At 35.5% G+C, this 27,094-nt stretch overlaps 1 protein-coding gene and 1 non-coding gene across 2 annotated transcripts; one reads left to right on the top strand and one right to left on the bottom strand.

The window, feature by feature from the left end:
* Nucleotides 1–1,449: 1,449 nt before the first annotated feature.
* LOC123523796 (transmembrane protein 59-like) lies at nucleotides 1,450–24,840 on the bottom strand. The gene is made up of 6 exons (XM_045301455.2): nucleotides 24,672–24,840; nucleotides 18,769–18,868; nucleotides 18,193–18,287; nucleotides 12,969–13,179; nucleotides 10,112–10,434; nucleotides 1,450–6,792 (listed from the first exon to the last, which is right to left on the bottom strand). The coding sequence occupies exons 1-6, from the start codon at nucleotides 24,813–24,815 to the stop codon at nucleotides 6,661–6,663; spliced, it is 1,005 nt and encodes a 334-aa protein (XP_045157390.2). The 5' UTR covers nucleotides 24,816–24,840; the 3' UTR covers nucleotides 1,450–6,660.
* On the top strand, nucleotides 24,085–24,157 carry Trnat-agu (transfer RNA threonine (anticodon AGU)). The gene has a single exon. It is a non-coding gene; the product is annotated as a tRNA-Thr (tRNA).
* Nucleotides 24,841–27,094: the final 2,254 nt, after the last annotated feature.

Raw genomic sequence — 27,094 nt, 5'->3', positions numbered from 1 at the left:
CATAAATTCAGTCAATATGTATCTTCACTGATTGTCCAAGTCCATTTTTTGACATAAATGTAATTTCAGATCAGTATCTTCATAAGTTACGGAGATATACCCATTTTAATATGAAATAAAGGGAGGTAATTTGACATAAAGAAGTCCATAGTTATCTACCCTAATTGTCTCAGTCCAACTAATGTCAATAATGAAATTTCAAATAAGTACTTACTGATATAAATCCATTTTGATTACAATCAGGGGAGGTAATCAGATATAAAGTAACTCTGGAACCTTTGATTGGATCTGACAGATTTGTCATGGAATCCAAGATTTATTGTTGTTGAAGATATTTTGGAAGTTTGTATCAAATCAAACCATAAAAGAAGTCTTTATATGGCTGCAAAAGGCAAAATAGCAAATTTTGGACCTTTAAGGGGCCATAACTCTGGAACCCATGATGGAATCTGGCCAGTTCGACAAAGGAACCAAGATCTTTTGATGATACAAGTTCTGTGCAAGTTTGGTTAAAATAAAATCATAAATGAAGCTGCTATTGTGCAGACAAGGTCAAAATAGCTAATTTTGGCCGTTTCAGGGGCCATCACTCTGGAACCCATTATGGGATCTGGCCGGTTCAAGAAAGGAACCAAGATCTTATGGTGACACAAGTTTTGTGCAAGTTGGATTAAATTCAAATCATAAATGAAGTTGCTATTGTGCAGACAAGCTCAAAATAGCTTATTTTGGCCCTTTCAGGGGCCATAACTCTGGAACCCATAATGTGATCTGGCCAGTTCAAGAAAGGAATCGAGATCTTATGGTGATACAAGTTGTGTGCAAGTTTGGTTGAAATAAAATCATAAATGAAACCACTATCATGCAGACAAGAAATTGTTGACGCACGGACCGACGATGGACGAAGGGTGATCACAAAAGCTCACCTTGTCACTGACAGGTGAGCTAATAAAAGGATCATAAATATTTACATTTTATAATAATAAAATGCGAAAGAAATCAGGAATAGAACTATTTATAGTTTTTTTACAAAGACAACCTGATGTCACGACATTATGACATTATGCACGTGACGTTGCATGGACAAACTGAATATAATTTGGTTAAAACCATTAAGAATGAATAAAATAAATAGAAAATTTGTTTCAGTGTAAGAACGCAATATATTTCGCTTGTGAACACTCTAATTTACATTTGCACTCTGGCTGTGCCACTCATGAAAATATTGTATTACAGTGTTCACTCGGTGAAATATATTTCGATCTTACACTAAAACAAACAAATATCCTCTATTTCTTCACATAGTGAAAAATGTTTATAATGTGAAATGAAGAGCAGTAAAACCATTACTTCTCCTGAACATATGGCTGTTACATAACTGAAACACTACTAAAAAATGGTGTTAACCCAACACAAAATCTGAAACTTGCTGAAAAACAAGAACAACAATTTAACCCAATTTTCTTTATTGATTCCCAATCGTAAACATGATGATAATATAAACATGAAATAAAGAGGTTCTTAATTTGTTTTATCCAGAAGATGTAACTAAATCATTACTTTAAAGTAGTGGAATCTAACATAATGATATACTACAAACATACAAAAATTTCAACTTCATATTAACACTTGATACAATAGAACAAGATATTAAATTTAGCAAAGATACAACTGAAAAATTGAATGTGTGTTAGTATTTACTTCTGGGAATGCTTAGAGTAAAACTACTTTAATTGTTAGTCAAACGATATCAAGTTTTCTATTTATTCTTAACAAAGCCTCTCACTACTCTGAGGACTATTTTATAAGTGTATTATGCACCTTCAGTGAAGCTAAAATCTTAATTATCACTTGGTTACTAAGGAAAATAACAAAACTGAGATTCTAATAAAATTCAACAACTGAAAAAAAATCCAGGATCAAACATATAGTTTGCAAAGGGAAACAAGGAAAATTTTTTATCCTGTGGTAGAATGTTATAGCAGCCTGCGTCTTTACATTTAGCATCAAAATTAACAGACTGTGGACATATAAACTGGGAACTGTTACACAGGTCATGAAAGTTTTATGTTAAAACATTTTTTTGCACTTCTGAAAAAAATGTCTGGAACAAGTTGTCGTCCCTTTAGTTTCTGTTACTATAACTATCAGTGTTTCGCTTTTTACATAATAATTCTTAAGTCTAAACTTGATAAATTATTCTAACTTTTAATCTTATCATTTTTTATATCATTAGAAATACTTCTTATTTAAACCTAAAGAATGACCCATGGCAAGGTTTCGTGGATTTAATTTCACAAGCAAAAACTAAAACAATCATTCCAATAAATTATTTTCAGTACATGCCAAACTTTAGAAAGCCATTAATTTACTTGTCAATTAAGTCATACTGATATTAATTTACTGTCAATTAAGACATAATGACATTTATCTACCTGTCAATTAAGATTTACTGTCAGTTAAGAAATATTGGTTTGATTCTTGTAAATTGTATTTCATGATAAAAATCGGAAGCAAACAGTATGTAGAAGGTTCCTGTACAAGTGTTGTAGCACAATATCACAAAGTATGAAAATGAAGATAAAAATGCATAAATAAATCACAAACATGAAGTTACTATACAGCCAGCACTGTAATATCTATAATTATATACATGTATAATTTTATCAGTCAAGTGTTTTAATTCATAACCACTCTTGTACCTTAATTTATACCAAATTCATTTCCACTCGAAAAAATTAAATTGCCTAAGATATATAAAGCTTATGCTGAGAAAATGGACACTAAAGGTGTTTTAAATTTAATGGGGAAAATACGATGTCACTGACAAAGTAAATCTGTTATTGCAAGTAAACGGAGGAAAATACAGTCTAAGATGTTGAATAGAAAATTGGGGTTTAAATGTCAGTGGAGAAAATACTAAGTTTGGTAGGGGTTAATACTGAAATGGGGAAAATATAGCATAAGATGCTAATATAAGTAAATAGGGGAAATACTGTCGCAGAAGCCCAGGACATCAGGGTTTAAAGTAAAAGGTTGAAAATAGAGATCGCGATGTCAATGAGTTAATACATTTACAGATAAATGTGGGCAAAAAATACAGCTAAAGACATCAAGAAATCTGAAAATGTTAACAATGAGGAACGTACAACCGAGGTTACTAGTGAGTACATCAGAGATCTAAAGTTATCAAGAGGAAAAACAGCCCAAGCTTTATAAGCACCTGACATTATAAGGCGACTGGGGCTTACTGGTAAACTGGGAAAATACCACACAACCTTAGATACAGAATAGTACTAGAATAAAGACATGTGAAAACAAACTGCTGTTTCTGCAACATATATTAGATGTTTACAAACACTGTATATCTGATATTAACAAACCCTGTATACAACTGCAAGGTTTTTTTATTGTGTTTGAACAAGAATGTTTATGAACCAGACACCCGTATAACTACAACAAGTTCACTACAGCACAATATACAATATCACATTTAGCAACTCACTTATTACACACTTCTAACTTATCACTTTATTTCAAATAAATGTTTCAAGAATGACATTACACTGCAGGAATACAAAAAGTTAAGTTTTTCAATTATAAAACACGTGAAATATCATGTAAAAAAACCTGTTAATTAATGATTAATTTAAATGAATACCGGTAAAAAACTTTTGCAAGATCGAAAACTTCTGACAGAAATATGTTAAAATGTTCAAAAACATCTTGTATGTCATTAAACATTATGGTAGATTTCATCTACTTAGCGATCAAAATGTATGCAATCCTAAAAACGGCAATACAAAAACATTCAATCAATCAATCAATCAATCATACACTATCATTTTACCTCAAAAGCTTCTAACAAATGTAACTAATTGATGCAGAAATGAAATTAGTAATTCCTTCATTTCACTACCTCATTTTACACCAATCAGTCAATTTTAACGACACAATATCAAATATTTAATGTACAGACAAGAAAATATGTAAGAAATACCCCGTTTTCCCGCAATGGGCAGAACTTGTGTGTGTTGACGCCTGAAACACGATGTTGCTTTTTTGTATATATAATAACATTTACATGGATTCTCAACATCCTTTCAGAGTCCTTGGACGTAGCTTACAGAGTAGTTCGATACAGCTTGCCTAACTTGCCTAATCTTTAGATACAGTTTACTTGGATATGGCTTGGCTTTAACAATGTTACAGACATAGTACTGTCAAAACTTGTTTAACCTGAACTGTGATTATATACAGTGCATCTCTCGAATTTTACAAACCCTGAAACCCAAGGAACAATACCGTATAACGGGTATTTTCTACCTGCTGCTATTTTTTACAACCAAATCAAATTCGTAAATGTAGGCCTCGTATAAATTTGCCACGTAAAGTCAAGTAAATCGGTAAACCTTGTGATTTTGTAAATTTTAAAATCGTATATAATAAAATCATGTGTTTTTAACCCAAATCCGTAAACTTTTACAGCAGTAAAAATAACCCGTTATATGGTAGATTTAAGTTTTAGGACAGAATTTCAAATAAAATTCAAGAATTTTCAGGTATGTACTGTCGGATGCTGTATCTCAAACTCGTGCAGAAATGAGAAAGAATGTTGAGAAAATATTCTATTTCTACGTCACTTCACATCCACCCCTGGTTAAAACTGAAACAGCTATGTACAAAAATCTATGCTTAGGGCCTAAGACTATAAAACAGAGAGACTGGAGACCATTTTTCTTCTCAAAACTTTAGCATCTGATTGGTTGATTTTGAGCTCTTTCCTGAAAACAACCAATGATAAAGCTTATGTCCGAGACTGGTCTCCAAACTCTCGTTTTATAATAAGGTCTCGATATCTGTTAGAAGCGTTTCAAACTTACAACAAAGTTCTGAACTTAACTGTGTCCAATTAACATTTAACAACGCTAAGAATTTCACAAAATATTAGCATTTCTAAAGCTCTAAAAAAAAGCTTTAAAGGAAAAAAGACCATTTCTTGATCAACCAGGAGTGATGCCTCGTCACTTGAAAAATGTATTTCTGCTCCAGAATGCCTAAATTTATCACAAACACGAAAAGCAAAACTTGTATAAACCCTCTCAAACCTCCAAAATATTGTGCTTTATCACTTATTTTCTCCATTCAACTATTTTATACACAATCACAGTCACAACATTATTAAGTACATTGTACTACAAACAAGAATAAAAACCTACATATATATAAAAAAAAATATTTTGCTTATAAGTGCAGAAACACTTCATTTTTATAAACTTTTAGATCATTTAATATAGAAATATTTTAATAACTTCTTGTATATACTATCAGTGCAGTTAAGACCTCACTTGCAGAACCAAAATATCACAAAATATTTATTTTTCTTTCAAGCAATAACAACCCATTTTTTAAAACTCAACTGTTTTACAAAGGTGCAGTGAATAACTTACAAAAGGAAAGATGTAATCCCTCCACAATAAATGCCTTTATATTGTAACAAAAAATAGGCCATCTTACTTATTCATGGTTTTACATACCCATAAACTTACATGTTTATTATTGCACTTTAATAAAACCCTGACTTTTTTTTTGCTAGATGGTTCTCGAGATTAAATACTTCACAAATTTCTTCACATCACAGACTTTATAGGTCCATTCATCCAAATATCAATGCACACCTCACTTTTTATTATGTACACAAATATCGTAATATAACAAAATTTACCATTAATTATAACAACCCATTAAAAAGAGACCCAAAACAGTATAAACTGTCAAAGAGTAAAGTATATCCCACAGAAAAATAGTAAATAATGTTACTGGAATGCTACAGCTATACCTAAACACAAGATCATGAGATGATGCTGTCAATCAGCCTCAAAATAACAATAAGAACTGGCATGGCTGCCAAAGGGAAGTAACTCGATTAAAAAAATAGTAAGAGTTACTTCATCTTTAAATTTTAAAATTAGCCAATCGATGAATACCAGTATTTTATCAAAGGTTTACTAAAGCAATCCTTGCTCTCTCTCTTTTTGATGGCATAAATGTAGCATCTTTACAGATTACAAACAGAGCATTCCATTAATTTGACTGGTAATTAAATAAAAGAACTTGTGGTATACATGTATATTTGTTTTGTATAACAGCAATGCTTGCAAAGACGTATAATTAACATATCAAAACAAACCTCCTATGTATATAAGGTGTTTCCCTCAATTTTGATGCAGAATATGTATCAAAATGGATTTCAAATGGAGTTATTCTCAATACTTTCATTTTGTACATGCTTAAGAATGTTTATTTTATTGCTGTTAAAATGTGCTTTTGAGTTCATTTTATTCTACGGTAATATAAAATAATTGTCCCAGTACATCAATTGTGTGAAAACATTGAACAGTTTGAATTATTTCATAAATCACTACAGGTATATTGTATAGTAAGAATGAGTTATTTCTACCGAAGCAAAAAAAAAACAACGGAAAAAAACGAGGTTTTTTATAGCTCCATATTCAGGACTCAACAAAATCATATATAAACAGTCCTCTTAACTTCTCGAGTTCCATATTGAATGTAATCAAAGGTAATTCTCATATCTCAGCATCTACAATATGAAAGAGGTTCGATTATTTCATCCAGTACGTATCACAGCAGACGGATTTATATTCTGTGAACACTGATCTTGATTGGTAGAGACTGGAGTTCACTCTTCTTCTCTATAGGATACGATGGTTTGATTCCTCTTGCAAGCATCTCCGCAATGATTTCCTGGTCCCCATTTATACTCAGCTTCTGAAATGAGATGAAGCAGAACCTGATTACACCAAATTGTCTCAACAGTATTAAAATGATTGATATTGGTTCAGACAGGAATCCTTTAAACCTAACCCTGCTAAATTTCTATAATGAACTTATCCATGTTTCAATTTGGACAGTACCATTAACTGTTAAAAGGGAAACTTACACAAGAGCTGTCAGTGGACAGCGCGCTCGACTATTCTCAGTGCTTGATAGTATAATATAAGCAATGAGTAAAACTTTAACATTACAATAAGCATATTCTAAGTCGAAAAGGGATCATAATTCAGTCAAAATGCTTGATAGAGTTGCCTCCTCCTTTTTGAGTCGGCTAAAGGCTGAAAGCCTTTTGACGAGTCCTTGCAATCCAACGATTCTCTAAATGGACCAAATAACACAGTGAAGGGATGTAGTTCCATTAGATTTCTCAAACTTCAAACAGTTCACTGCATGAATGAAGTTAAGTTGTGTCAATTCCCTTTGCTATGACCAATATACGATGTAATCTGTCATATTTATGACTTGTAATTGTGCAATTCTCGAATGTAACTCATTAAGCATAAATGTGCATTTTAAGAATTGCGCAGGCTTACAAAGCTTGGGTAACATCCAGCGAAAGACAAAAAATTGTTCCAGCAGGGCTCCAGATAAGATGCGTATTAGCCTAAATTACGTATAGAAATAATGCAAATACGCATGTCTAATAATTTCTAAGCGTATAAAAACGTATATAAAATTACAGAAACGCACACAATGCTTTTTTAAGATGCGTTAGGTAACATAGCCGATCAGCCTTAATTCTCCCACATTGAACGTAAACACGCATCGTATGATTTCTATAAACTTTGCGTGGGTTGAATTTTGCAGTCAGTAAACGGATAAATTATCGGAAGAAGACGCTCTTACTGGTTTTTTAGTTACTACTGATATTAAAAATGATTTAATTCTTATTTTCGAGAAATAAACAAATCGGCGAAAAATTTAAATTGTATTTTCTTGTAGTTTTTGAAATCGAAAGTAGATCGTCTATGTTGGGCGAAACGAAACAACTTTTTTATGAAAAGATTTAAATAAGAGGTAATTTAACCGTAAACTTCAATGTCAGATACTGCCAATTGCTGCTAAATGTCTTCGTATCATCACAATTTGTAAAATATATTGTTCAAACTGGAGAAAAGTGTAATCGTATCCGCATATAATATTTTGGGTAAATATCGAGCTGTGTTATGAAATTTTAAGAAAAAAACTAAAACAAACTGAAACTGGTAGATTTGTTTGTTTGTTTGTTTTGGGTTTAACGGCGTTTTTCAACAGTATTTCAGTTATGTAACGGCGGGCAGTTGACCTAACCAGTGTTCCTGGATTCTGTATCAGTACAAACCTGTTCTCCGCAAGTAACTGCCAACTTCCCCACATGAACCAGAGGTGGAGGACTAATGATTTCAGACACAATGTTGTTTATCAAATAGTCACGGAGAACATACGCCCCGCCCGAGGATCGAACTCACGACCCCGCGATCCGTAGACCAACGCTCTTACCTACTGAGCTAAGCGGGCGTGCTCTGAAACTGGTAGACTATACTGTCAGTACATCAATCATTAGCCGACTCAGGCCATTCAGGCCTTTGATTACAGACTGGGGTCATGATGGTAAACAAGTATGCAAAATATGAAAGTTGTATCTCAATGGACTTTTAAAATATTTGGGGTGGTATGCAAACTTTAACATTTATTCTAAGTCGAAAAGGGGCCGTAATTCAGTCAAAATGCTTGATAGAGTTGCCTTCTCCTTTTTACAGACTGGGGTCATGATGGTAAACAGGTATGCAAACTATGAAAGCAATATCTCAATGGACTTTGAAAATATTTGGGGTGGTACGCAAATGTTAACATTTATTCTAAGTCGAAAAGGGGCCATAATTCAGTCAAAATGCTTGATAGAGTTGCCTCCTCCTTTTTACAGACTGGGGTCATGATGGTAAACAAGTATGCAAAATATCAAAGCAATATCTCCATGGACTTTGAAAATATTTGGGGTGGTACGCAAACTTTAACATTTGTGTGACGCTCACGCACATGCTCACGCCGATGCCGGGGCGAGTAGGATAGCTCCCCTATTCTTCGAATAGTCGAGCTAAAAAAAGATACTGACTGAATGGTGATCAGTGCAGACCATGATGTGCAGGCTGATCTTGGTCTGCACTGGTCACAAATGCAAAATCACTTGCCGCCAGCAGGCTAAGGGTTAAGCAAAGTTTAACAGACAATAAAAAGAATTATTCAATGAAATTTTTATGCAGCATTAAATCTGAGATGGTTCTGACTGTTCAACTGGTAATCAGCATGACTTGCGGGAGTCTCAACAATGCACTAATTTGAACAATCTTTTTAAAAAAATTCTAAGATTTTAAACTTTGTGATAACACAGCTGAAACTTGCTATCTCGAAATTCAAGGGATCGAGCTTTCTAGTTCAAGATAAGCAAAATTTGACTTAAAACAATATTTTGTGCATGTGTTTTACGGACGGGACTTGAAAATATCTTCCAGATAGCCGGAACTGGTGAGACAAGCGAGATGGACATAATGAGTTTTAACTGTAATTGTTAAGCTATGACAAGCTTTCAGCTAATCCAATAAAAAGAACAATAAGCATGTTGATGGCATCCTGTGCTATTCACACATAACTAGTGGATTATCTCCTCTTTATTATCTAATTAATGCATGTTTTGCAGCAGATGCCAGTTATACAAGAATCTGGGTAATCCGCAGGAATGAATGGTGATAAGCCATTCATTTACTATCTTTTAACATCCAGAGTTACAGTAATCTAGAGGCCAGTTATTGACTGTCTATTAATATTCAACATTTCAGTTGAATGGAGCCACATTATTGGCTGCCTATTAATATCAAGAATTACAGAAATCTGGAGGCCAGCTCTTTGATGTCTATTAAAAGCAAGAATTACACAACTCAGGAAAGCCATTTGTTCCCTATTTATAGCCAGAAATACAGTAATCTGGAATCCAGCTATTGACTGTCCAGTAAAAGCAAGAATACCCGTAACAGTTGTCTCCTGGCTAGCTGTTGGCTGTTTACAGCAAGAATTACAGTAGTCCGGAAGCCATCTGTTGGCTACCTATTAATATCTATAATTACAAATATTGGCTATTAACGTCCAGAACAATATAAAGGAAATATTGCTGACACTGCTCAACTTATTTTATTAACAGAAAAAAAAAATGTTTTCGTCAAGTTGATGAGTATCACTTACTGTCTACAACACTGCCAATTTTTGCATTAATAATTTTTACCTGTGGTTCTGTGTAGACTTTCTGTTCAGGGGAGGTAACTGCTGCTGACAGGCACAGCCAGATCATAACTATAGCACACATGAGTAGCAACCAGCTGAGAATGAGTCGTGAGATCCCTGTCTTCTTGGCAACACATGACAACCAATCATTGGCTTCCTCTTGTAAACGCCTCTTGTTTCTGTAATCATCAAGGTCACGGACAGAGAGGTCAATAAGGTCATCGTCATTACGCTGGGATTTGTAGGCGGGATTTTTCAGGAATGGTGTAGCAGAGTTGTCCATTGGTTTTATGTTTGTCTCTAGTGAGCTGGCTGTGTTGTACCCTAAAATGTTCAAAACATACAAGCATTTACACCATGAATGGTTTAAAAACGGCTCTTAATTCATTTGATATACATGTACGAATTTTTTGATAATGCACTAGGAACTGTTTCCTCAATAAATATATCAGCGACTGCTGGTAAACTCTTTTTCAAACTGATGCAGAAGTCTAGTGGTTAACGTGTCAGCCACTCAACCAAGGGGTCGTGAGTTTGGGCGCCACCAGGTTCAAGACCTTGTCTTCTCACTGGTATTTCCAGGCCGTGGTCTGGTATCCAGCATATAACCTGACCAAATCACAGCTTTATACTGTGCTCACATGAAAGCTGAAGGCTGTATTCAATAATTTGACAGCTTAATCCAAGTCATTTTCAATTAAGCTAAAATGGATTTTTAAAAAAAATCCATTCATGACTCACATATACAAATTATTCATTGATAACATTCTATGTACAAGAAAATTACTTCCCTAAGGCTTACTGTACTATGATTGTTTGAATGTTCAACTAGAATTATAACAAACACTAAATGAAGATCCTGCCAGTCTTCTAAGTACAGATTTTCCCCCCTAATTTTCAATTGTTCAATTTGCTAAATGATACGCTCTCAAAACAGTTTGCTAAAAGATACCCTCACAAAACAGTTCCCTAAATGATATTCTCACAAAAGTTTGCTTAATGATGCTCTTTCACAAAACAGTTCTCTAAATGATACTCTTTCACAGAACAGTTCCCTAAATGATACTCTTTCCCAAAACAGTTCTCTAAACAGTGTCCGACAAATTTATAATCTTACTGGTAGCCCACCATTTTTTGTAGTTGCCGAAAAATTTAAACCCCCAAAGTATAAAATTGCTCTATCCGAAACCGACTTACTAAGATTTGAGAATCAAAGGGGTCTGAAACAATGTTTGGTTAAAAATTTAAAAACATCAAAATAAACCTGTGTGTTTGTTTCCAGCTCAGCAGACACATTCCTGTCATATTAGTCTAGGTTTTTTTTTGGAAAAGGGCCCCTGCTCAAATTTGGAATTTTTTCACATGGTGAATTGTCAAAATTAATCATATTAGTTTAAAACTTTATTTTCAAGTTTTATGGTAAGCATTCAGATGCATTAAAAAACCGTAAGGATAACATGGTGTAATAGGCCTCAATTTCACCAAAAACGTACAAACAACTCGATAATGTAAGCTTTAAAAATGTCAAACGATAGAAATAAAGCGCATATTGACAAGTTATATAGTGACAAAAGTTCTCAAAAATTTCCTTTAAATTACCTCCCCTGATAATTTTGGTTTTTCATGAGTTATCTCCACTGAAAACTAGAAAAACATGATTTTCTCCTTTTTCCTACGGGAAATTTTAGATTTCTTTTTGATATTTGTATCAGAATCATATAATGCAGCTTTCTACCGCAAAAGTTTCTCGAAACTCAAGTTCAGATTCTCTTAATCAGTGAAAATATATATTTCCCATAGGCATCAATGTTAATTTCAATACCGATTATCTTCCCCAAAAATGATAAATTTTGAAAATTCTCTTGGTGAAACGTTTTTAATTTTGAATGTCTTTAAAGTGACCAAATTTCATTTAAATATTACCATCCAGTTACAAGATATGAAATATGGCTATTACACCATGTTATCCTTAAGTATCCCAAGGTGAAATTTAGAGATTTTTTTTCTTCAAGTTGACGGTTCTAGACAGACCTTGCAAAAAATAACTACTACTTTGTCCTGTTCAAACTTTTGTTTACACTCAGTAAGTTTCCATGCCAATCACAACTTCATTTTCAAAACAGAAGAGTGACTGTGTGCATTGGAGGGGAAAAATCGGGTCGCGAAAATATGTGACATTTGATTTTAATGGTGTAAAAACTATCTGTCAACACGCTTTCGTTGCTTTATTCAATAAATGGTAATGTATTTATGTGTTTTGAGATGTTTTTACATACAAAACATACAATTTTCTGGCAGAATCATGTATTTAATTTTTGCCGAGGTGCAGACGGTCATATCGCTAAAAATAGAAACAAGTTGGTTTTTCCTGTATTTTTTTGGATTTCATTAGCGAACAAAACAATCAGAATTGGATATAAGTTGGGATTTATGGTCAGTTGTTGTTTATTGCAAGCTATAATCGAGGAAACAACCAGATGTTGATTTTGTAAAATATACAATGACCGGGCTACTAAAGCTTTAAATTTATGGTTGCCCGGTGGGCTTACGTCGGGATTTTTTTGGTAGCCCGACGACAATTTCTGGTAGCCCGCGGGCTCCGGGCAATGGATTTGTCGGACACTGTCTAAATGATACTCTTTCACGGAACAGTTCAATAATTGATACACTCACAAAAACAGTTCACTAAATGATGATCTTTCACAAAACAGTTCTCTAAATGATACTCTTTCACGAAACAGTTCGCCAAATGATACTCTTTCACAAAACAATTTACTAAATGATATTCTTTCACAAAACAGTTCAATAACTGATACTCTCACAAAACAGTTCACTAAATAATACTCTCACATACTGACCATCACTGGAATCTTCATCAGCACCTCTAAGTTCGTACACCTTGAACTGTTTTGGCGACTTGACAACAACAACACTACCGTCATTGTCCCTCATGTACATGGTCCAGCTGACGGTTGCCTGGTTCATTATGTTGTTGAACACGTTACTGTACCACTGGTGCATGTACATCATTGGACTCATAAAATGAATCTGCTGCTCCCATGGGTCCTCCTGCAGAAAATAAAATTTGTGTTAAAGACCTTAAAACCTTTCCTCACCTGCAATGTAATAAAATGTATTAGCCTCTGACAGCCTTTCCAAGCTTCAACAGAATCAACATTTATTACAATAAAAGTCATTTTGAAAATATGGCTGAAATTTCTAGGTCAGAAGCTCCCAAATATGGAAATATCGTAATTATACTGACACTTTTAGACAACATCAAAAGCAGCCTTTTTAGATGATTTGACAAAGTTACAAATATCTTCATATACCCTTGCTACATTACGGCTCCCCTGTGGAATTTGTTTTTCCATATGCAAATATTTTTTCATAGATACAAAACTGACATGTCATGCTTAACCCCACATATTTTCAAATTGTATCAGAGTAATAAAATTTGACTTGCAGATTTTCGCATGTAAGAAAGGTATTACTAACATCTTCCGGCATAAAAGTAAATTTCTCAATCCTACAGCCAAATAAAAATATTATTCAACTGGATTATGCTCATGCTATACAAAATAAGCGTTAGTATTACATTTTCCTACAAAGTTTTGATGAATTTTAATCAGTAGTTTCTGAAGAATAGTCTGAACAAATTATTGTGACCAACAGGCAGACAAACAGCACAAAAATCAATATATTGGGAGGCATTCAAATCTATCAATAAATGTACAAGTCTGCTCTTTCTGGCTGCAGAACAACAACAACATAATTATTCAAAGTGAGGAACTGTCGAGAAAATTAGAACTGACAATACAGTTCACCAATGTATATATAAATGTGTTCTTTTGTTTAGATTTTTTTCTCTAGTTTAACATGAACTATATATTAGACACACCAGCTGTGGCCATGTTTATCAATACTGTCTAATTATACATTAAGATGAAACAAATGTCATGTCAATCATGTAACTTAAAGAGTCAATGTTTATTTCTATACATATGAAATTCGTTGAGCTTTTAACACAGAACTTACAACACAGAAATATTTCAATTTAAGAGCTATATCATACATAAAACCAGCAGTTTCAAACTAGAAATCAACTTGTTAAGTATCATAAATATTTCCTTAACAATTAATCTCCATCCTGCATGCAAAAAATGCCACATACATGTACATTTAGTTTTTTGAGATTTAATAATCTATTATCTAACTAGAGATGCTTTTGAGAAAAGTGCATGTCTCCCACAACTGCCCCACTGAACAAGAGCTGTCACAGGAGACAGCGCGCTTGACTATTTCGATGCTGGATAGTGAAACTGGGCACATCTGAGGAAACTAGAGCTGTCACTGGAGTATTTAATGACTCCAATTGTGGATGAAGATATTGCACAATAGCCTGAGTCTATGTCAAAAATATCAACTTAAAGTAATGAGAGGTAAAGATTAAATGTATCAAACCACTATGTAAGTATATCCTAAGCAAAAAGGGGCATAATTCATTAAATACTGGTGCCAGAGTTATGCACCTTGTATCATATGGTGTGGGTGATGATGTTGAACAACTATTTTAAGTTTGAATCAAATCCATTCAGTTATAACAGAGACAGAGTGAAAGTGCATCAAAACTTTAACCTAAAATTCTAAGTAAAAAGGGGGAATAATTAATGACAAATTGGTACCAGAGTTATGCACCTTGTATCATATGGTGTGGGTGATGATGTTGAACAACTATTTTAAGTCTGAATCAAATCCATTCAGTAATAACAGAGATAGAGTGAAAGTGCGCCAAAACTTTAACCTAAACTTCTAAGTAAAAAGGGGAAATAATTCATGAAAAATTGGTCCCAGAGTTATGCACCTTGTGTCATATGATAAGGGTAATGATGTTGAACAACTGTTTAAGTTTGAATCAGATCCATTCCGTAATAACAGAGATAGAGTGAAAGTACATAAAACTTTAACCTGAAATTCTAAGAAAAAAGGGGAATAATTCATGAAAAATTGTGCCAGAGTTATGCATCTTGTGTCATATGATGTGGGTGATGATGCTGAAGTTTGAATCAAATCTATACAGTAATAACAGATGTAGAGTGAAAGTGCACCAAAACTTTAACCTGAAATTCTAAGTAAAAAGGGGGAATAATTCATGAATAAATGGTGCCAGAGTTTTTGACTGAACGTGACCCAGTTTCAAACTTGACCTAGATTTCATCAAGGTGAACATTCAGACAAACTTTCATGAAGATCCATTGAAAAATATGGCCTCTAGAGAGGTCACAAGGTTTTTCTATTTTTAGACCTAATGACCTAGTTTTTGACCGCACATGACCCAGTTTCGAACTTGACCTAGATATCATCAAGATGAACATTGACCAATTTTCATGAAGATCCATTGAAAAATATGGCCTCTAGGGAGGTCACAAGGATTTTCTATCTTTAGACCTACTGACCTAGTTTTGGACCGCATTTGACCCAGTTTCAAACTTGACCAAGATATCATCAAGATGGACATTCTGACCAACTTTCATAAAGATTCCATGAAAAATGTGACCTCTAGAGTGGTCACAAGCAAAAGTTTACGGACGCACGCACGCACGGACGACGGACCCACGCGATCACAAAAGCTCACCTTGTCACTTTGTGACAGGTGAGCTAAAAAAACTTTAACCAAGGTGGAGACGCGGAAAGACGCCAACGCCGACACCGGGTCGAGTAGGATAGCTCTCCTTATACTTCGTGTAGTCGAGCTAAAAATGTCTAGTTTCTCTCAATGGCTTTGATGAATGGACCCTATAGAAAAATGTCTTGTTTCTCTCGATGGCTGTGATGAATGGACCCCATTGAAAAATGTCTAGTTTCTCTCAATGGCTTTGATGAGTGGACCCCATTGAAAAATGTGTAGTTTCTCTCAATGGCTTTGATGAGTGGACCCTATTTGATGAGTGGACCCCATTGAAAAATGTCTTGTTTCTCTCGATGGCTGTGATGAGTGGACCCCATTGAAAAATGTCTAGTTTCTCTCGACGGCTTTGATGAGTGGACCCCATTGAAAAATGTCTAGTTTCTCTCGACGGCTTTGATGAGTGGACCCCATTGAAAAATGTCTAGTTTCTCTCGACGGCTTTGATGAGTGGACCCCACTGAAAAATGTCTTGTTTCTCTCGACGGCTTTGATGAGTGGACCCCACTGAAAAATGTCTTGTATCTCGATGGCTGTGATGAGTGGACCCCATTGAAAAATGTCTAGTTTCTCTCAATGGCTTTGATGAATGGACCCATCTGAAAAATGTCTAGCTTCTCTCAATGGCTTTGATGAATGGACCCAATTGAAAAATGTCTAGTTTCTCTCGATGGCTTTGATGAGTGGACCCAATTGAAAAATGTCTAGTTTCTCTCGATGGCTTTGATGAGTGGACCCCATTGAAAAATGTCTAGTTTCTCTCGATGGTTTGATGAGTGAACCCCATTGAAAAATGTCTAGTTTCTCTCAATGGTTTTGATGAATGGACCCAATCAGTAATTCAAGGGCCATAATTCGAAAGTGTCTGGGTGGACTTGGCTAGTTATCGAACTTGGCCGAGGTCTTATGGTTAAACACATTTTGTTCAAGTTTGGTGAAGATCGGATGAGAAATGTTCGACTTAGAGTGCCAGCAAGCTTTGTGACAGACACACACACACACACATACAGAATGGAGTAAATCAATATGTCTCCCACACCACTGTATGGTGGTGGTGGGAGACATAACTAGGTTATTATAGGTAGATATATTTAGCAAACCGAGAGGGAAAACATTGAGAAAGTCATAAGATACAGCTCCATAAACACTGAGATGTAAATGTGACAAACTTGGTTCTAATGAATATCAACCCATTGATAATCTCTAGGAGGATTGCATGTTTACATATAAGAAAATCACGTACATGTTTGTACATATATGTGATTGATTCACAACCTGAACCATATGTTACACACTGGCATGTAGAAATCAATGAAAGAACATTTAAATAAGTTCTTTTTATGTTTTTTATGTATGACACTTCAAACAAATCATATCTTAATGTAAATCATATACAATTCTAGAATATTCTTTCTGGACCAGTTTAAACTCTAGACATGCTGATGGTCAATCAATGATTGCAAGACTGTAACCTTACAGAGTTTAATATCATTTTATGTAAGTATATCAGTTATGCAACTACAATCAGTGTCCAAAAGTAAGTGTCAACTTCTCCACATAACTCAGAAGTGGAGGATGAATGATTTAAGACACCCTGTCTTCTGTCAAACTGTTTCAGAGAGAATCAAACATGTAGCCTCTCATTTCATGTTCTTTCTACTGAGCTAACCGAATGGCTACAGACAAACAAATACCCAATCCAAAATCAGTCTGTAAACAAAAATGTTTGTTAAACACATATGTCCCCTTGTTTTCAGTTTCAACGTCGCTGTAACCATGACCTTTGACCTTCTGAACCCTAAAGCCACTAGATGTCATCTACTGACATCAGGCAACCATCCTATGCATTTTCATCAGTGTATGACAGAACATTTTTTACTTACTGAGTGGACACCACTTTCAATAATGATGTCACAATTGTGACCTTTAACCTACTGACCAAAAAAGGGTCATCTATTGACCTCAGACAACCACCCTATGATGTTTATTGATTGTAGGCTGAAGCTTTATCTTGTTTTTCAGCAGAAGCCTTTCTCAGTCTAAAAGTTAATTTGATCTACTGACCACTCTTACACAAGGGTAATCTACTGACCACAGACTATCACCCTGTGAAGTTTGACTCATGTGAGACCAGGCATTCTCTAGTTATCAATCAGAAACCAGTTGATGAACCAAAAAACAGACAGACCGACGATGAGCAAAATATATCCTCTCTCAAGCATAAAAGAGCTATTCGAAGAAAAAGCGTGCTCTACTTTTGGCGCTGGATAGCGAAAATAGGGCATATCTGAGGAAAGCAGAGCTATCGCTTGTATAAATGCCTCATATGTGGATGGTGATGCTGGACAACTGTTTGGAGACTTTGCTTTCAGTAGACAGTGTTTCAAGATACATACCCTAAGTATATGGTCCAAGGCAAAAGGTTTCTGGCTGCTGCACCCAAGTTTACATGCTTCAAAGTCATCTTTGTCTGGATAAGCTTCTGAACAGGCTGTAAAACAATGTGTATGTTTGTTACCTGTATCATAAAATGCCAGATGTTTTAAATGAATTCTCTACATGGTGTAAAACAGTAATACACAATGTGTTACATGTATCATATAAAGTCAAACCCTTTTAAAAAGAGAGGGCTTCATCATATGCCGCATTTTTTCTCTCACTTTTTTAGTGTTTCTCAGTTTGTTATATATTTTGTTCTAATCCCTTCTTACCCAAGGCCCTCGTTACTCCCATAGCCCATTCTGTTTGAGAGTGGACATGTAACACTCAATTAGGAAGAGCTCTTGTTGATACTTGCACTTATACACTACTCCATAAGGAGACTGATTCTATAAAGTGGCTTTGTAATTTGGAAACATCAACTATACTCCTCTGATCTTTTGCTGAATTCTTACAAGGCCCTGAAAATCAATGAGTGGGCTTACAACCTTTTAATTAAGAGTTCCTCTGATAAAGAGTAAAATATTACTTACAAGAGTGACAAACTTTTGTAGTTTTGTTGACATTGTCATACAGGAACTCCATCATGGAGAACAATCTGCAGCCACGGTGGCAGCATTCCTCACTATTGCTCTGAAAATATTAGAGACACATGTCAGCGAAAGTGTCAAGATACTGTTGAAACAATTAATTAAATAATTAAGCTGAATTTGTTTTGGTAGTGTGTGAAACATTAATGGTGTCATACAATATTCATGTATTTGAAAACCGTTTTGCATTCAGATAAGTCCTTTCTGCAGAAATCTAAGTATAAATTTAGGGATTATATATTTATCAATAGAATGATGAGTAGGATCATTTGCATGGGGATATCCGATACACATGGAAATTAAATCAGTCGCTACAGAAAAGTTAACAAGAGGGCCATGATGGCCCTAAATCACTCACCTGAGTTAAGTTGCTTGCTTGAACTATAGCTTAAAAAACAAGAAAGTAGGTCAGTAGGTCATATTCATGGTCACTGAAAGTCAGTTTTAAGACTGGTGTACAAAACTGTACATGTCATCCAAATTTCAAGGCTGTATCTTAAAAAACAAGAAAGTTGGTCAGTAGGTCAAGGTCACAGTCAGGTGACCCTTATCACTTGGGGTCATCCGGTAAATATAATTAAACAGTCTAGGAAATATGATCTGATAATTTTTGAAGTATTTTTCCTATATAACTCATATATCAAGTGACCCCTGGGGCAGAGCCTCTTTTCACCCCAGGGCCATAATTCGAACAATCTTGTAAGAAAGAAGATTGTTAAAGTTTTTCCTATGTAAGGCTATGTAAAATTTGGGACCCCCTGGGTGGGGCCTCTTTTCAACTCGGAGGGTGGTGGGGGGGGGGGGGGCATAATTTGTATAATCTTGGTAGAGGACCATTAAGCAATACAACATACCAAATATCAAAAGCCTATGCCTTGCAATTTCAGACAAGAAGATTTTTTATAAGTTTTTTCACTATATATGTCTATGTAAAACTAGGGACAGCCATGGCAGGCCCTCTTTTCACACCCAGGGTAAAAATTTCAACAATCTTGGTAGAGAACCACAAGGCAATGCTTCATACCAAATATCAAAAGCCTAGAGGTCTTGTGGCTTCAGACAAGAAGATTGTTAAAGTTTTTTCCTATACAAGTCTATATTAACCATGTGACACCAGCCCTCCCTGGGGTGGGGCCATATTTCACCCTATGAGGATCATTTGAACAATCTTGGTAGAGGCCCACTATATGATGCTACATACCAAAAATCAAAGCCCTAGGTCCTTTTGTTTTTGACATAAAGATTTTCAAAGTATTTCCCTATATAAGTCTATAGAAACATTGTAACCAAAAGGGCGGGCCATATTATACCCTAGGGGATCATTTCAACAATCTTAGTAGAAGACCACTAGATGATGCTACATACTAAACATCAAAACCCTAGGCCTTATGGTTGTGGACAAGATTCTCAAAAGTTTTTCCCTATATAAGTCTATATAAACCATGTGACCCCCAGTGCAGGGCCATATTTAACACTAGGGGGATAATTTGAACAATCTTGGTAGAGTCTCACTAGATGATGCTACATACCAAATATCAAAGCCCTAGGCATTGTGGCTTTGGACATGAAGATTTTCTTATCAGCTGCCATGGCAACCAGAGTTTTGTATGAGATCCAATTTTTTGAATAATTTTTAAAGAAGACCATCCAAGGATCATCCCTGTGAAGCTTCATCAAAATTGGCTTGGTGGTTTAGGAGGAGATGCTGTTAAAAGGAAAGTGTGGACGGACGGAAGACAGATGCCAGACGGTTAGCGATCACAATAGCTCACCCTGAGCCTCTGGCTCAGAGGTCAGGAGCTAAAAATATGCTAACAAAAGATGAAAGCAAAAAAACTTTCAGAATTATACCTGGTCTTAAATAATATTACAACTTGCATCGTTGGTTTTTTAATGGGTTTTTAACAATTTAAAACTTTAGGAATGATGTACATTTGTAATGTATATCTATTTATGTCCTTGGTACTATCTCTTCTTATGTATGATACTATCTATATTGTGCAAACCTCTGTTGTAGTCCTATATCTGTTACAAGGAACCTATTTACTTTCATGTATTATCTTTATGTATACTGTACAATGTTCAAAGTACTTTTGGCAGACTTTTTCAATTTCTCTCACCATTTTCAACATGTGGATTAAAACAACAGGAAACAGCCTGACATAAACTGTCCATTGGACATGGGTGCCCCCACATACATTTTGCGTCATTGATTTTACTTATGATGCGTGATGATAAGCAAAAAGAACACCCTAAAATATTGTAGCTGTTGTCTCATATCTTCAGAAAGCATACTGGTGTTTCAAAAAAATGATGTTACGCCTGCTGAATAGATATCAAGTGAAGTGTGACAATTTCGTGTCAAAGACATTTGTTTAAAATACTTCCAATGGATTTTTTTTCAGTGAGAACTCTTCCTGTAGGACTAGTGATTTATAATTATTGTTTCTCATCCTGCAACAGAGTTCACTAGAGGTGTGATTGACTAATGATAAGAAAAAAGTTTTGTTTTTTTGCAAAGCAAGGGGTTTGGAGGCTGCTTAAGGCCCACAATGGGGTCATGGGGCAAAGCCCCTGTAGTGGTCCAGCGGGCCAAAGCCCCCAGAAGAAAATGCATTTTAGGCATTTTTTAACCATTCTGACAGGATTACTTGGCAGCTTTTGCTGTAATACCTCTGGTCACACTTTATACATTTCACTTCACTTCACTTGTCCTGCAATTCTTTGTACATGTGTGTCCTATATTATTTGCAGATCTATGACATTAATACATGTGTAGAGTCCAGTTTTTTTTGCCAGGAAAAGGCTCTGACCAGACTGGGAATTTTAATGCAAAATTTGTCCAAATTAGTAAACAAGTATATAATAAATGAAGTAACAAGAGTGCCATAGTCACTATTATGCTTATCAAGAGCTTGTTAAATTGTCATTCTTGCATCTGACCTGTGACCTCTAACTTAGTGTTACATGTACCTTAGCCTTAGATCTAGGGACCTTGTTCTTGCGCATAATACTCTGTCTTATGACAGTGAACATTTGTGCCAATTGACATCAAAATCCCTCTATGCATGAAGAAGATATGCTCTGGATAATGTCAAAGTTTGTGGATGCCTCTCGCCAGGGGGCATACGTTCCCATATACCTCATTTTTCCAATGGGTGTATAAAAATGAAACCCATTACTTTCGGTCAGAAAATGCACAAAAGACTGTCTCAAGGCTTTGTCCTGGACCAGTTGATTTCTCTTAATTACTGAACTAAGAAACCTTCTGTTATTGTCATTTACCTTTCGTTGTACCCCTCCTCTGCTATACTGCTAATTGTCAAGTGGTACAAACACAATAGGCTGCTCTTGTTTATCAATTAACTTTTACACACTGATCACTAAAAATCTTTGATAATGACATACTAAATACAAACTGCAAGATGACCACATGTATGTCAGTTGGCGCGTGGAATAACTGACATAGATCTGCGAGTAGCTAATTAATATACCAAGCTTTGCCCACTGCCATGCTTCTGCTTGTGGCAGCGAACAATATTGAAATTCACAGGGATTTTGATTGACATGGGCACACTAGATAACCCGATATGTTCGGTGCAGGATCGATACATAGATTTGAAAACTTTAGTGGTGTTAGTGTTCTCCTTATTCCGGTCTACAAAAACAATTAACCAGTAAAATCACCTTCCTAGTCTTATCACATAATAAATGAAGCTTCCAAAGCTGATTTAAAATCCTGAAAAGATGCCATTTTAAGCAAAAACGGCGAAGTTAAATGTTAAACTTAACGCCAATTTCAGCAATTTTAAAGTTTATAGCCACATTTCTTTGAAAATATTGCAAAACAAAGCCAATATCTTTATGGACTATATTTATCAACCTTTTCCCTGTCAACCTTCCAAATCTTAATGTCTAAATCGATGTTTCAGTGAAGATTTTTAAGTTTGACAGGGTTCCATTTGACCCGGGACCCCGGAGATTTTCAAAAGAAGCTCAAAGGACCCGGCATGATACTTGCCTGTGCGTCCTTCGGGACCCGGGGGCATTTTTCTTTGATAATCCTCTTTCTTATCATTCATTTCCTTCAGTAAAACTATTTCCACGATAGACATGTGTATTCAAAATAAACACTCGCAGTCATGCCCTCCTGCCTTTGATCTTCTGCTAAATCCTGCCCTTTCTCCTGCAGACATGCCTCGTCGATTTTTTTATCAGCAAGTTACGTCACGGCGGGTGCACATAGGTAACAAGAATCAATGAAGTGTTGAAATTTATTGATAAAGCGTATTGATCCTGTGTACTGTCAAAAAAGGCGCCAATTATTAAATTATCGTAAGCAGCTGATTACCGAGCATGTGAAAAGTGACCTGCAAGATTTTTTTATGCCAACTTTAAATTAGACCATTGTTTAATGATCATACCGTAATTTCAACAGGAAACTTCACAAATTTTGATGAATTTTGAAAGCAAAAATAAGTTTAGAATGTCCGTTCACGATTCATATGCATATTTCCCAAATTCCTTAAAAAAACTGACTTTCAATGCAGTTTTTAATGATAAGTAGCATCATTATTTGAGGAACTATCTCTGATTTAGCTTAGTTGGCCAAGTAAACTGAGCAAAAACTACTTTCCGACATTCCAAAACTGTACCAGTATCCGGATAGTACATTTTGGATACATTTTTATAGGGTCTTATAGCACTGTTCTGTTATTAAAAATTAAATGAAATATTGAATAAAAACCTAATCAAAATAACATGAATTTTGATAAATATTAGTTTACAATATGAGACTATATGACCTTAAACTGACATTTTTATTATGCTGTAACATGAGATTTTTATTATGCTGTAACATGACATTTTTATTATGCTGTAACATGATCTTGGGTTTATTGTTTTCTTAGGTACAGGTTTACGTATTGCTAAATTAAAAAAAATATAGTCAATTATATGGACGTGTTGGGACAGGACTCCTGTATTTTGGAAAAGGACCCTTCAAAATTTGGGCCCAAGCGTCCTGGGACTCTTGGATTTTCAGGTCTAGTGGAACCCCTAGTTTGAAATACACCATATGCACGAAAACTGGCGATGTTTGGCGCAGGATAAAAATTTTGCGGCAATGTTCGGGAGCAGGTAATTGTAAACTTCATCACAAATATCGCAGTGACCATTTTTGACGCTGTCATGCACATTCTGGATATCTTATGTATATCAACAGAAAAAATTCATTTGTAGCGGTTCTCGTATCGGGTGGCCTCGGTAGCTCAATTGGTAGAGCGTTGGCACAGTAAGCCAAAGGTCCAAGGTTCGAGTCCTGGTCGAGGCTGCTCAGTTTTCCTGAGACTGTTACATTTGGGGGCTCATCCGGGAAGCTCACCCTTGGAGCCCATGCAGTTTGGCTGGGGTGTGCATCTGATACCGTTAACAGTCTGCGGCAGACATTGGCCAGGAGTGCCAATGTCTCGCTATAAGAGGGAAGGTGTGTAGCGGTTCTCGTATCGGGTGGCCTCGGTAGCTCAATTGGTAGAGCTAGGGTGTAAAGACCTGGAGGAGTAAAGTCCACGGGTGTATTGTCCCAGAGGAGTAATGTCTTGATACCGTAGAGCGTTGGCACGATAAGCCAAAGGTCCGAGGTTCGAGTCATGGTCGAGGCTGCACATTTTTCCTGAGACTGTTACAATTACAATATCTATCGCTATTTTTCTTCAACTGAAAACACAAAGATTATTCATTTAAAAAGAAAAGACATTTATACCAATAATTTATTGATTGCTTTGTTTATATTATTTTTCTATCAAAAATAAATGTGAAAAAATGCGATTTATGACAAAAATACCCGCCTTTTCAAATGTATGCGGGGTGTAAGTATTTTTGCAAAGTTCTTTGCATGATGTTACATCGTCTAAAATCCCATCAAATACGCTTGCTCTTGCAAAATGACCGGAAATTAAAAGAAAACATCCAACTATTTGTTTCGTCGCCATTTTGATGTGTTGTACGGTCACATGACCGAATAGTCTAATTTCAAGTAGAATGATCTGGACATCGTTGTCGACTTAGTTTTACCTATGCTGCATAATGCATGGGCGTACTATAACTGGTGAGTAGGTTTACATTACAGCATGGTATCAACTGCTCCCACAGAATACTCTGCACAATAAATAGCTGATTACAAAAGGTGCAATTCATATGAACAGTTGTTAAAGTGAGAAAGATCCCATGAAGTGCAAGGTTAAAAGACAAGGCTGAAATATTTATAGAACAATTCAGTTCATGTTCACTAAATGAGAGGATAAACGTCTACATACACTTGGATAAGTAAATTAGATACCTCTTCCTGTACTACATATCACAACTTCAGGCGTAGAAAAACTTTTGTCAACAGTTTAAACTTCAAAAGCCGCTCTCGGATAACATATCTAATGTGCCTTTGAAAATTTGTGCTAAATTAAAACAATTCGCCCCCGGGATAACGTCTATATTCCAAGTATCAATAAACACAGGGAACTTGCCCGACTACTGGGTAAATGCAATAATAAATATCACCTGTCTTCAATAAAGGGGATTTTCACCTTGCCGAGAACTACCGACCAGTGTCTTTAACGTCAGTCAATGTGACGTGCAAATTATTATTTAGAGCACATTATATGCAAACACCTTCTAAACCATCTTGAACGGAATAACGATTTGACTAACTTAAATCATGGATTTAGGTTTGGATACTTATGTGAAACGCAACTTCTCGTAAGTATGGGAGACTTACTTAAACGTACGATGACGGTCACCAAACTGATGTTATTATACTTGATTTCTCGAAAGCCTTCGATACCGTTCCTCATGATGAATTACTACATAAATTACAAAGTTTTGGCATCAAAGGTCCTATATTTACATGTATAAAGAACGTTCTAACTACTAGACATTATATGCAGGTAGTTGTCGACAGTGAATAATCTCAGAAAGCTACAGTAGAATCTGGTGCGCCCCATGGGATAGTGATGGGCCCTCTCTTATTCTTGTGCCACATAAATAACTAACCACAATCAGTGCAATCCAAAGTTAGACAATTTACATTTGACTGTTTGCTATATATAAAGGAAAATCCGTTCTCAATAGGACTATCAAATATTTCATAATGGCCTAGCTGAACTTGAACGCTAGGCTGATAAATGGGGCATACGTTTTAATGCCAAAACGAGTTATTTATGAAGTATTAATGAAATATCACATTATTTCTACACATTATGCGATGTAATCTTAAAACAGGTCTCTGAAAATCTTATCTCGGCCTTACCCTCAGCGAGGACCTTAATGGTCAAGACATATAACTAAAGTTGCTAAGAAAGCCAACTCCACCGTGGCGGTTCTACGTAGAAATCTTAGAAAATAGCATACATTTCACTGGTTAGGTCGTTACTGGAATACGAAGCCTTTATACGGGACACATATTTACGAAAATTCATCACCAAACTTGAAAGGGTGCAACGACAAGCAGCACGTTTTATAACAAACGACTACAAAACAAGGTACAGGACGTGAAGTGCTTGCCCACTTACTGCAAGCGAGCTAAATGGTTGCAAAATTGCAATATCGCGGATATTTGCTAAAAGTATTACACGTTCGCTTGCTTTTTCATCAAGTTAGTGGGATTCTATGGTATTTCAAACTGTACGGATATGTGCATGCATCCGTTCTACGTCTACGTCACACTCGGTTTTGCGTTTCATCGTCGTAGATTTCAAATTGTCGAAGTTTTTGCAGGTATAAGATGGTAATGTGCATGTTTTGCTATTTGAACGGGCTCTTTTCTTGCCGATTATTTTTTAATCATAGCCTGCTCTGAGGTCCCTAAACATGACAAAACAACTGATTGTGAAAAATTTCATAAAAGTTTGGTTCTGCATGTTTCATAAATGATTTTACACTCACATATATCTTGTTCAAGCTCCAAAATCAAAATTCTCCATCAAATATTTCATGTAAATTGTTCTAAGATACCTTACAATGGTACGATTGCAAAACTATTTTTGAAATGGGGCATTCTGAAGAAACAAAAAAAAAATAATCTTTTGGACAGGCGACAATTTGTCAGATTCATGCGTGGCTTTTGACCATCTACGAATGCATTTGGTAGAAATAAATTAGAACCAGGTTTTCTACCAGGAAACATAGAAAATTATGGGAAAGTAATAAAAGATACGTCGTTCAATTATGGTCCGTGGGCCGAGGCCAAAAATATGGAAGTCGTAACCCAGAAATTAGG

This window comes from Mercenaria mercenaria, chromosome 3 (genome assembly GCF_021730395.1).
Source record: "Mercenaria mercenaria strain notata chromosome 3, MADL_Memer_1, whole genome shotgun sequence".
In the NCBI taxonomy this organism is placed as follows: domain Eukaryota; kingdom Metazoa; phylum Mollusca; class Bivalvia; order Venerida; family Veneridae; genus Mercenaria; species Mercenaria mercenaria.
This window is presented reverse-complemented; position numbering and strand designations above follow the sequence as displayed.